Source organism: Podarcis vaucheri (assembly GCF_965113315.1).
Source record: "Podarcis vaucheri genome assembly, chromosome: 4".
NCBI classification, from domain to species: domain Eukaryota; kingdom Metazoa; phylum Chordata; class Lepidosauria; order Squamata; family Lacertidae; genus Podarcis; species Podarcis vaucheri.
Window position 1 is genome coordinate 77,139,655 of NC_138762.1, and position 12,886 is coordinate 77,152,540.

A 12,886-nucleotide genomic window follows, 5' to 3' on the forward strand; every position below is an offset into this window, starting at 1 on the left:
ATGGCCATGCACCCTGGGAAGGAAAGTGATCAGCCTTTGCAAGGACCAATGGACTTAGTAAGGTTACAAACCATCCCATCCTCCAAATGAGCAACAAGTAATTCCCTTTCCCCTTCAACATCCTTGGAGACCAGACCCATCTTCCTGGACAAGCCACCCACCTCACTCCATGCTGCACACCAAGCCAGCAGAAGCTCGTAAGGGGTGGGCAGAGGCAGTGGTGTCATTCTGGCAGGGCAGGGCAGTAAAAAGGTAAACATGGTGACCTGCACAAACATCACATATCCATCAAATGTTTGTAGAATAAGAATAATAAATACCTCAGCAGCTTGCCAAAGAATATCAACATTCTTATTTTTCCTTGCATGTACATTCTGTCCAAGAAACCGTAACAGTTCAGGCAGGCACGTTTGACTACGAGATCGAGGTAGACCTTAAATGAAATAAAGAAAGTGTAAGCATTCCCCATTCTCTGTGGTCAGACATGAGAGAAAGGTTTATCAGCACATGCAGATTTATTCAGGTTGAACTGTACATTTTATTCCTTTCTCCTATTTTTGTGCAGTACCTTAGAAAATTTGTAGAAATGAGCACCCTGAGCTAAATTTGTCACTGAACAGTGTGGTCACATGGCATTTTGTACCCCAGAAATTTAGAATCTGTGTACTAATCTGGGAAACTAGATCAAGTAACTGTCCACATGTCACATATTAAAAATTGTCATTTGTTTCGGTTAGGGCTATACTTTGTGATCAGCTAAAAAATCTGTTGAATTGACTAAAAAGTACCCCTAATTAATCAGTCAGCAGATTTTTTTTTCAAAAATAGATTTTTAATGCAAGTACTTAGGAAAGCTGCAAACAGCAAGCACCTTTCATAAGTTGCCTGCCACAATGCATGTTGTAAGTATGCCTCTTGGTTCCGAAGTATTGTTTCACCCGCATGCAAATTTATATTGAAAGACTAAGCTTCCTTTGATAAGTGATCACCATTTCCTTAGAAAGCAATCCTATAGATCCTGGAAGAGTCTCAGGATAGAGCAAATCTGTGTCCTTGAGTCAAGAGGGAGGGTCACAGGCAGAGAAGATCACCTGCCCTTGCAAGTCTCTCCATTGTGTTTCAATGGGATGGGGTGGGGGGAAAGACACCAAGCTGACAAGGAAGAAAAACACCAGCAAGGCTTTGGATCTGGCAGTTTCTCCTCCTGGAATTTACACTTCCCAGTCCATCTGCCCTCCTCCCTTTGGAATGGTCTATTAATCAGGTTCCTTGAAACTTAAGACGACCATATGGATGGCTTTTAAAAAGAATAGACAAATTCATGGAGGCTATAAGACTATCAGTGGCTAGTAGCTATGATGGTTATGCTCTGCAGTCAGAGGCAGTATACTGCCAGAAATGACAGGAGGGGAGAGCTCTTGTGCTCACGTCCTCCTCCTTGGTTTCCCACAGGCATCTGGTTGGCCACCATGAGAACAAGATGCTGGACTAGCTGGGCCACTGGCCGGATCCAGCAGCCTCTTCTTATGGAGGAGTAGCCAAGAGAGAATGGGGCCTTTGGGCCAAAAAAATTAGATCCACACCCCTTCGGTTCTATTTTAAACAGCAGCTATATTCCTTTGCTATAACTAACTCAATGGTAGAATCTAGGAAACATACCTGTACTTGGTCCTGCTAACAACAATTCAACCTCAGTTGTCTCAGCTGGCCCTTCTTCTCTTAATTGGCTCTTGGGACATGACCTCACTTGAATATATTGAAAAACCATCTCATTTGACTCTTATCTGCTCTTTCATTGTAAGACATAGCTATATTATTCTCTATTAAGGTGCTCCCAGGTGGGCCTTTATGGTGGAACCAGTACCACTTGGGCACACAAGTTCTTCACGCCGTCCATATTGCATCATCATAATCAAAACGCCAGTCTGTCATATTTTTATACAGTTAAATCATAATTAACTGTATACAGTTAATCATAATTTCCTCTTACTGTGGAAGAACCCTTAAATAAAAATAATCAATTACGCATCCACTATCATTGGTCAGGTGCAAGTTTGTTCGTACTTTCTTTGGGTGGATGATTTGTCACGTGCATCAGTGGGTACTCCCTGTTGCCACACCCCTACTCCCATTTTCTCCTCAACTGTACCTATTTTGTTTCTGGCAGTTCTGGCAGGAGGCCTGTTTCCATTGATTACTGCATGCTGAAGGCATGCAGGAATTTCAACAACCTAGTTGGGTAGAGCTACCATCTCAATATGTGTAGCAGATCACCTAGGAGACACCTACGTACATCATGACTTCTTTAAAAATAATAATAATATGGGTGTTTTCCACAAGATCTCTATCAGAATTTCAGTACAGCTAAATAGCTATTTTGCACAAAACCTCTGTATTGGTTTTTTTTTTTTTTGTAGGGAAATAGGTGTTGCCCCCCACAAATTCACAAGCCACTATCTTGCTCATTGTGAAACATGATAACTAGGGCCTCCTTTACTGTGCTTGCCACACACATATCTTGATTATTATATAATATTCACCCATTTAATTTTGATCCCCCCCTTCTTTTCAAATTTGAATGTCCAATTGCATCTTATTAATTACCAGTATGTGATTGGTCTCCATGATATAATTTAAGTTCAGGGACAGAAAAATACTAAATTCTCTTACGGGTTTATCAGATAATGACTGCCAAATTGCTTCTGTATACTCACTTTTTAAACAGAATCTTATAACTCAGTTTTCATCATGCTAATTTTATACTCCAGTACTTCTACTTTATTATATATATATATGAGATCATTCTGTTGAGCAAATTGGTTCTATTATACTAGGCATAATATTATCTGTGCAGATTGCGTTGCGCCCGCTTCATGTTGCATCTTTTTGCGTTACGTCCTGCTGCAACCCGGAAGTACCGGAACGGGTTACTTCCGGGTTTTGCCGCATGCACAGAAGCACTAAATTGCTCCACGCACTTGCGCAGACACAGCAGTTCGAGTTATGGGGATTTCACGTTATGAACGGGCCTCCGGAACGGATCCCGTCCGTAACACGAGGTACCACTGTACTACTGCCAGGCTAAAAATGAAGATGACAAAAAGTGTTAAAGGCACCCATACCTAACTGTCTCTCTTCAGAAGTATATCTATATAAAAATGTCCTTTTACTTACTTACTTACTTACTTACTTACTTACTTATTTAGCTTTTGCATCTTTATAGGAAAGTCATGATCTAATGGCCAAATTTATCTCCAATGTAATTTCCTCCAAACTGTGTCACTTTGTCAGATACTTTTGAGAATCTAAAAAGGACAACTGGTCTCATTGGAGTGGGGATGGCTGATTTTACATTCCCCATAGATCAGTGAGTCACCAGGGAGAGGCTGTTGAGAGGCAAGTAGCGGGTGGCAGGTGTGTGAGAGTTTGTACTCCTTGTCAACATGTTCCTTTTGCTCTTAAAATCATCTCCTGCCCCAACCCTTCATTTTATCTGATTGGTTTATGGATTACTACAGTGAGTGACTGTGGCTGTTGTTCAACTTAAATTTAAGCATATTAGATATGAATATTTCTCAGGCACACTTACAGTCTTCAGGCAAAACTTCTTTGAACTGCTCAAAGTAGGAATTCAACCGCACTAAGCTTTCCATGTTAATCACTTCTTGTAAAGAGGTGTCTCCAAACCTTAAAAAATCAAAGAAGCCACCTTAGCACAAATAAGGTTTCTCTCTCTCATTCACACACATCCTTTCCAAACAAAGAAAGCTAGGAGAACAGCTTCAATATTTAATGCTGAAAATGTTATTGAAGACTCTCCTTAAGTGTATGACAGACAGTGTGTAAACTACAAATGATCACTCAAATTTAGGTACTAATGAAGAGGGGTGATAGGACTAAATTATCACGGGTACAGCTGATCAACTTAACAACTTACAGCTACTTTCACATAAACCAAGCATGTCCAAAGTCCGTTTCGGGGGCCTAATTCAGTCTAATTTGGCCCTCACGCATGTTCAGATCATCAAATCTGGCCCTCTTTGAAAAAAGTTTGGGCACCCCTGGACAGAGCCAAAGACCAAGGCTTGTCTGAAGCAAACCACAGTTAACAATAACCACAGTGTGCCAGTTCTGGCATGCTGTGCTTAAGGGAAGCTTTCAAACTCCTCTCAGCTGCGCTGGAGAAGTGAAGATGGAAGGACCATGCAAACTTGAGACTTGTTATGGCTCATTTACATCACACTAAACCATCCCAAACTCTTACATTCTAAGGGCCATCAAAGCAACCACATTGGCACAATAGTTAAGGCAATTTAAATATGCCAAGCATTGGATGCTATTGCAGCAAAGTAACCCATGAGAACAGGATTCTGATTAAGTCAAAAGGTAGTAAAAGACCTTACACATTATACAGCAGATGATATATAAAAACATAATACAACATGTATTGTGTTTTTATATATGTGCTGGAAGCTGCCCAGGGTGGCTGAGGAAACCGAGCCAGATGAGCGGGGTATAAATAATAAAATTGTTGTTGTTGTTACTATGAAAGTGAACAACCACCTGAGCAACTGAAATCTGCCAATGTTTTAAACTCAGTGTCGCCCAACCTATTCCTGAGCCTTTATTTGGATAACCAAGTTGTAGGGAACTGGATTTTACTAGTAAATTAACTTAATATAGTCCCAGGAGGACTGATGATTTAATCCAACTTTGGCTAAGTGTGCTATGTTTTAAAAATAGAATATATATACTTCTCTGCTAAGGTTTGTTGTTCATTTATCCCCACATTGAAGAGAACGGGCTGAACTCTCAGTAACATGCCACTCTGAATTTCACGGGGCAGTGCATCAAACAAGGTGCTTGGCAGCGGAATTCTCACATTGAACCCATCCCTAAATCAGGGCAAGAAAAAATGAAGTTAAACAAGCAATGCAAATCATAAAGCATTTAAAAATAACATTCTTTTGAGGCTGAGGAATGTAGTGCTGCACCAGAACTTGCAAGTCTACTCAGAAATCATTATTAATTTATTATTATTATTATTATTATTATTATTTGAATTTATATATTGCCCTATACCTGGTGGTCTCAGGGCAGTTCTGTATATACTGTATGTTTAAATTGTCTTTTCTTGCCCTGCCAAACAGCTTTTTGTAAAGGCTGTTATTTCTTTCAGCACTCAAGAATTAATGCACCTCAGGGAAAGTAAATGGGTTTTCAGGGTGCCTCACTTGGTACAACTTTGTGTGACAACTGAATTTATGACTGGTGATTCTTAACATGTAGGTGAGGAGTAAAACTCAAATGGGCTCAGCTGGTCTCCTCATAATGTTCTCTTGTTATACCATCAGTGAAATCCATCTTCCATCAGTCCTGTTTCTAGAATAAGTGGATTTAGCTCAAAGAAAAAAAACTTCAACTTATTCTGTGGATGCTGTGATTCCTGTACTCCCCCATGGACTCCCCTAAAGGAAGATTGGTTGGAACATAGGAAGTTGTCTTATACGACGTCAGGCCATTGCTCAGTATTGTCTATGCTGATTGGTGGCAGCTCTCCAAGGCTTAAGGCAACATTCCTAGCCCTAGCTGGTGATGATGAGGATTGAACCTGGGACATTCTGCATGTAAAGCAAATGCTCCAACCACTGAGCTCTGGCCTACCCCTAAGCCACAGCTGATATTAAATCTCTACAAGCACCATCCTTTAGACAGGTTCTGAACTTTAATTACAAGCCCAAGAGTAAAGTCTGCATATCAGGCCATAATAGTGAAGGAAAATCTTTATGTAGATGTGAACTGTACTGAACTGAAGACAGAATTCAAAGAGTTAGGTGCAAAGCTAACTAGATTCCCCACCCGGACACTTCCTGAATATAGATGGATGAGGGAGCAGAATCACAAACACAGGCTCTCCTGATCTGTGTGCTCTTGTTTTAAGGTCAGAATAGAGTTCCTGCTCATACAACTGTATGGGCATTGCGTTCTCTTCATGTGATCAGGAACCCTGAAAGCAGGGGTTCTGATAGTATTTAGAGCAGATCTTTCCAAATTGTGTGTCTTCAGTGTGTAGGTATGCCGTGCGAGTTAGTTCAACCTCTGTTTGCTACTAAAACTGAATTACCTTGTTGCCAATTTGTGCATGTCTAAAAAGTGTGTCACCAACATAAAATGTCTGGAAAGCTCTGATTTAGAGGGCAATAATAATAGTTGACTTTTGTATAGCACTTTCAAATGTTCCAGCTGTAATCCTAATAACCACCCTGTAAAGTAAGTTATGTATAGCTATACACACAGGGCCTCTATGCTTACCCTTTAAAAAAGAGAAAAGTATATGCATAGAAAAAGAGTGGGACTTGCTCCCACCTTTCCCATAGTTATTCTATATTGATTAGTCACCCAAAGAAGGCTAATAGATTCCACTTTCAGGGAATGGAACAGAAAGGATTTTTTTTAGACCACATCTGCAGCATTTTGAATGAAAAGAGAAGACCAATCACAAAGGCAAGAACAAAATAATTGCATTCTGGAGTATGAAATGGCCACTTCATATTCTTATGAATATGAACATTCTGTGCCCATGTTGAAGAACTTGACTTTTCTCCTCAAAATAATATTAAGCAGGTCAGTTTTGTGTCACACTTTGTATAGCTTTTTAACAAATATATGGGTTAAACACCACACCAAAGATCATCTCTGAGATTTTTTTTTTTTTAATAATGGAAGTATAGCCTAATTTAGTTAAGCAGGTCAAGGTTAAAGGTTTAGGGCCATTCCATAAAACCAGCTCAAAAAGTATTTCTATATTGGATCACTATGCATTTGCCCAGGTCTTTACTTTTCTCTGTGCCATTCAAGTGTCCTAGCTGCAGCAAAACGTGCTTTCACTTCTCTTTCCCCTTTCCCCTGCCCTTTTTCTTTACCGATTTCCTGTAATGACTGGTAGCATGTCAGCAGATGCATTTGAGGTGGCCTGAGTTACTTTAAATGTTACATTCCTCAAGTCCATTATCCCAACACTCATATCCTCTAGCATTGCCAGCTCTTCACCTAAACAAAGAAAAGATGATTGGGATTATAAGTAGTCATACTTTAAATATATATAAAAAAGCTACAGTAGTGCCCCGCAAGACGAATGCCTCGCAAGACGGAAAACCCGCTAGACGAAAGGGTTTTCCGTTTTTGAGCTGCTTCGCAAGACGATTTTCCCTATGGGCTTGCTTTGCAAGATGAAAACGTCTTGCGAGTGTTCCGGTTTTTTCCGCTCCCCCCCCCCTTTTCTAAGCCGCTAAGCCTCTAATAGCCTTTTAGCCGCTAAGCCTTTAATAGCCGCTAAACCGCTAATAGCGCTAAGCCGCTAATAGGGTTGCTTTGCAAGACGAAAAAACCGCTAGACGAAGAGACTCGCGGAACGGATTAATTTCGTCTTGCGAGGCACCACTGTATTGGCAACTGACTTGAATTCAGACACCCTAGTATCAAAAAGAAAATGTGTTTTGTAACATATGTGATTTCCTGATTTTACACAACCCCATGTGAAATGACTCTTGTTACACTCCTGAATCCTCTCAACCTCAGCTGGGTTGCAAAAATTAATACACTTTATTTACAGGTTGAAAATTTGCCACATGTGTTTCGCTGAAGACAGAAATCAATGCATTTACAGATGTGCCCATATACTTAAATGTTCAGCTCACAAAATTGTGGCTCATCAAAATAATAATTTTGCAGACATGGTTTTTAAGCATGAAATTTTGGCAGAAACACAAAAAACAGGGATATTTAAGCTTTACAATTTTGAGTTTGAAATTTTATTTTGAAAAGGTCTTTTAACAAACTAGCCACCTTTATTCAATCTAGTAATCTTAATTGGTTTCAATTGAACTTGATACTTTGTACCTTATTTTTTACCAGTCACAGGCCCATTTGTGGAATGACTTCCCATATGATGCAACAGTAATCTCATTTAGGCATCTAATATAAGTTCAATAGTTGTCTGAAGCCTTTGGTGGCTACTATTGCAATAACAGTTTAACATGTTTTACCTGGACTTGTAGATGCCAATGAATTTATTATTTTACTGTATTTTTAGTGATTTTTTTTGTTATGAACCCCCTTATATTTTTTAAATAAATAAAATTTAACAACTCTATAAACAACAGCCTTTCTAACTTGGGAATTCTAGAGAAAAGCAATTCGGGAGAATACTCATTTGAATTTTTGCAAAAAATATACATAGTTTGGACAATTTGCTCAAGAACACCCCCAAATGTTTTTTTGTTTTTTGTGTGTGTGTGTGTGTGTTTGCTTTAGTTCTATGTTCAAAGTATTGCAAATAGTTATTTTGAATGTGTCCTTGTGAATCTGGTTTACTCTTCAACTTTAACGTCTAAACTCCTTTTAAGGGGGGGGGCAGAGGGAAGATGGTAACAAGTAAAACTTTGTTGTACTTTTAAGGAAGGACACAATCATAAGCATGCCCAGCAGTGTTTCTTTTTAAACTTGAAGAGTAAGCAACCTTTTTGAAAATTTCCAGCATTTCAAAACTGATTTCTGATGTGGTATAATCGATACCTACTGTATATAGTTGCTTCATAAAAACCAAAAGCTGGTCGCTCGGTATTCTGTATTTCGACCAAGGTCATCACACATCTATTTTCAGTTACACAATATTTTATGTACCAGATACCACATTACAACATAGTTTTGTTCTAAACTTCTTTTTGTTGCAGATCAACAAGACATTTCTAACCCTCTGCATGCACCTTGCCAACACTCTGCAGTGAATGAAGTTCAGTAAGTCGTAAAAGGATACGACATGCTTGCCCCAGCCAGTTTTTACCATAAGTGCTCAGAAGGCTTTCAAACTGTGCCAGCAGACCAATGGTGTAGAGCTGCCTCAGAAATCCATTATCATGCAGGCAGTTCCTCAGCTTGATAATGAAGCCACAGATAAGGGCTGTGAGCTGTGTAAGAGAATAGAGAAATGAAGTAACTGAAGACTTATGAAGAGACCTTCCAAAACCCTCATGCCAGAGATAGGACACCAGTGACCCACTCCCTAATTTTAAAGAATGATCTGTATACCTAACTTCATTGGCTCCTTTTAATGTGCTTTAAATGAGAAGATGGTTAAAAAAAAAAAGAAATTTTGAGGATGGAATATAGACACCTCAGGAGTCCTATATTTATTTAGAAACAGTAGCTCTGCTTGGCAAGAAAATTCTTCCCCTGCCCACGTCAAAATGCCCATAGGATGCTGAAATAAATAGATGTGTTTCTAGCTTTTTAGCAGAGTACTAATAGAGCTATGTAATAATGCTATACCACATTGGCGACAGGGAGAACTAATGCTGGATGTACCAGCCATGCCACATCTGCCCTAAATGCACCTCACCCCTTTTTTAAAAAAATATGCATCTCAGGTGAAGCACTGTTCCTATTTTAACTTTTGTGAAGAAGACTTAAGGGTTTTAAAAAAAATAAATGGTGTATTTTGCACATGCGAAACAATGCACTAGTTTCCCTTCCTTGCTTTCCCACCCCCACTAATGACCAGTCCAGATAGCAATTGCTGCATATTGTGTTTGGCTTTTGTAAAAGTATAAAGGGACCCCTGACCATAAGGTCCAGTCTTGGACGACTCTGGGGTTGCGGCGTTCATCTCGCTTTATTGGCCAAGGGAGCCGGCGTACAGCTTCCGGGTCATGTGGCCAGCATGACTAAGCCACTTCTGGTGAACCAGAGCAGCGCACGGAAATGCCGTTTACCTTCCCGCCGGAGCGGTACCTATTTATCTACTTGCGCTTTGATGTGCTTTCAAACTGCTAGGTTGGCAGGAGCAGGGGCCGAGCAACGGGAGCTCACCCCGTCGTGGGGATTCGAACCGCCGACCTTCCGATCGGCAAGCCCTAGGCTCTGTAGTTTACACCACCCTTGTCCCTTGTAAAAGTATAATGAGATTAAATGTCCTAATGAAGGTCAGATCCAGCTACCTGCCCCCCTGTATTAAAACATTCTCTAGTTTAAAAGGATCTAGGCCCAGGAGAGATTGCAGCCAAAGCTGCTGAAGTCGGTGGGGGTGGGGGATTGGTTCAGAAATGTGTAGTAATTCTTACTGCTTTCAAAGTTACTCTTCCATTTTTTAAAAAAGGTATCCAAAGTCTAATGTATGAATTCTACTTTCTTGCTTACAGTTTGGCAAAAGACAACATCCCGTCGGTACTGAAGGCTCAAGCAAAGAGCTATTGTTGGGGCACTATCTTGCATCAAGAGAAAGACCATCGCTTTCTTTGCCTTGTCACTCATCATGGCTACGCATTCTGTGAGTGTTGTCAGCAATGGGTAAAGGGCCTCACTCCATTCACCTGCAGTTTTCAAAAGGAAGAAGGAGGCAATTAATGGCAATATATAATTTTTAAAATAAAAATACTCAAAAAGAAACAGCTTTTAAGAAACATACTAATGCAGCTTAAAGGCCTGGTATGGATTTAAGGCTGCATATCTCTTAAGCCATGGTTGAGTGATTGGAAGTAGGCCCATGGCTCATGCATGCCTTTACTCTCCATTATCTGAACTGGCTGTAGTGCAACATTACATCTATGCCAATGCTAACCAAGGTTAGTTTTTTAACCACTTTGAAATCAGGATTTGAAACTGATTTGCAAAACCTGTTTAAAGCTAACCTTGGTAAGTCATGTGCCTATGTAATGCTACACCATGGGTAAGAGACAGTTGGGGGAATTTGCATCAAAGAAGAGAGTTAAACTTAGTTTTAGAGAATAGTTACATCCACACTGGGACAAAGTAGAAGAGTCTTATTGCCATAAATTGAACCCACTGGCCCTGTTAGAATGTAACAGTAAGCCATTGTCTGAAATAACCTATGGTTTATTATGAATGTGCAGCATTCTGGTACAAGCTGCTCTTCTCGAAGCAAGTACTCTCTGTTCCTTGACAGCCATTCAAATGAAGGGCAGTTAGAATACCATAAAGTACAGTGGTACCTCGGGTTAAGTACTTAATTCATTCCAGAGCTGCTGCTGGAACACGATTTCTGTTCTCATCCTGAAGCAAAGTTCATAACCTGAGGTACTATTTCTGGGTTAGCGGAGTCTGTAACCTGAAGCTTATGTAACCTGAAGTGTATGTAACCCGAGGTACCACTGTACTGTGGTATCTTAAACCTGTGTCCCATCCTATAGATAGACAGACAGACAGACAGACAGACACACATGGAAGGTTATTTGGCCCTATGCCTCAGAACACAGCTGGATTCTTTTAACAGTAGGCAAGCTGCTCTTTATGATAGTTTTTCCAAAATAATCTGGTACTCTAAATAAGATTATCTATGCAATGAAAAATAAAGGTTGTTCTCTTGATGTATTTGTTCTGAAGTGCTTTTTATAGACAATTTTTTTAAAAAGGAACAATGGATAGTTTCTCTGGCACAGCCATTTTCAGTGTATGGAAATTACAAAACATTTCTAAATAGCCAAGCTAAATAGACAAAAACTCAAAATAATTATAGGTATTCAGTTTATAGTGTGGAAACAAATGCAAACTTAAAAAACAATCTACACACAAACCTGAACACATTTTAATTCTTTTTATATAAAAAAAGAGAATTCTGGCCCCTACCCCACCCCCCAAGTTCTGTAATATCCTATCAGGTGGCTCATGTCTCTTCTCTCAAGATCAGCCAGCATGGCACAAGGGAGAATGTGTTGGGTTTGGATACCCAGGTTCAAATTCTGGCTTAATCTAGGGCAAGTCACATGCTTCCAGCCTCATCTGCTTCCCAGCATTATTTTAAAGGAAAGGGGGAAAACAAACAAGCATTACTCAGCATTTTGTACCCACTCAGTAAAGAACCACAGAATATTAACACACACAAACAAACAAACCCAAATTGAAGGTGGTTCAATGTAGCCTCTGACCAAATGGGTTAAAACCAGTTTTACCAGCAATCTGCAGACATACACAAAAGAGGCAACACCTGTTTTAACTAGACAGTAGCAGCCACATATTTTTAAAATATGTATATTTTAAAAATATCTTCCTGTCACATAATTACTGTGTGTTGAAATTTATTGGCAAGGAAGGCCAGTTTGCACCTACTAACCTAAAAGCAAAAATACTTTTATTCACGTAGCAGTACCCAAATTAGCATCAGCAAAAGTCATTTGTGTTAGATGCACAGACAACCTTTTTCTTCTGCAGTTTGGAGGGGAGAAAACACACACATACCTGGGCCCGTCTCTTCAGGAGTGGGACTGCAATCTGCACAAAAAGGGAGGTGCAACATGCATGATTAAGGGGAAGCAACACATTTTAAACATAGGCAACTGAAATGCTTAGTACAGAAGTTCTCAAGCTTTTTTCTGCAAAGTGGCACACCACAGACAGACTACCACTGATCGCCTCTCCTCCTGATTGTGCCAGCATAAAATACTCCACAACCGCTTGTGCTTGATACAGCAAGGTGTTATAAATTATTTCTAGCACTGGAAACTAGGAGGAGAAGTGAGCATGACAACAGGAGAAATATAGGTCTCTGTAGTCTGCTGGAAACAGCTGTATGTGAGCCACAGACAACACAGTTTGAGAACCACTAGCTTAATGACTTGCATTAAAAGCAGCTAAATAGAATAGCAGAACATTGGCAAGAGTTTTTGGGTGCATTAAGTAACCCTAATACACACATGTGGCATTTTTAGGTGTACACCTAAGATACTTTACATGTGTGCCTGAAACTGTAAAGTGTAAATATTACAAACTTGTTTGCAAATGCACGTATTTTTGTAGGCTAGCTCACCAAGGAACACAGACTAAGCACAGCTCCTTCAGGATCATTCATATATTCAGTGGCAAGTTTGAATTTGTG

At 39.8% G+C, this 12,886-nt stretch overlaps 1 protein-coding gene and 1 long non-coding RNA gene across 22 annotated transcripts in view; one reads left to right on the plus strand and one right to left on the minus strand.

Annotated features, from left to right (window-relative positions):
* Positions 1-11,385, plus strand: part of LOC309530923 — a 38,305-nt gene extending 26,920 nt beyond the window's left edge. For all 4 annotated transcript variants that reach the window (XR_014218950.1, XR_014218951.1, XR_014218952.1 and 1 more), the window contains exons 3-4: positions 8,733-8,796; positions 10,197-11,385. This is a non-coding gene — a long non-coding RNA (uncharacterized lncRNA). The remainder of the gene's footprint in view (positions 1-8,732; positions 8,797-10,196) is intronic.
* Positions 1-12,886, minus strand: part of INPP4A (inositol polyphosphate-4-phosphatase type I A) — a 96,422-nt gene that overhangs the window by 8,862 nt on the left and 74,674 nt on the right. For 10 of the 18 annotated variants that reach the window (XM_082220037.1, XM_082220036.1, XM_082220049.1 and 7 more), the window contains 7 exons: positions 12,250-12,282; positions 10,195-10,367; positions 8,843-8,966; positions 6,924-7,050; positions 4,755-4,895; positions 3,590-3,687; positions 321-433 (listed from right to left, as the gene is read on the minus strand). In XM_082220037.1, coding sequence (XP_082076163.1) covers positions 321-433; positions 3,590-3,687; positions 4,755-4,895; positions 6,924-7,050; positions 8,843-8,966; positions 10,195-10,367; positions 12,250-12,282 — 809 coding nt within the window. Of the gene's footprint in view, positions 1-320; positions 434-1,659; positions 1,747-3,589; positions 3,688-4,754; positions 4,896-6,923; positions 7,051-8,842; positions 8,967-10,194; positions 10,368-12,249; positions 12,283-12,886 lie in introns of all 18 variants that reach the window. The other 8 variants (XM_082220044.1, XM_082220045.1, XM_082220033.1 and 5 more) reach the window with 3 other exon arrangements.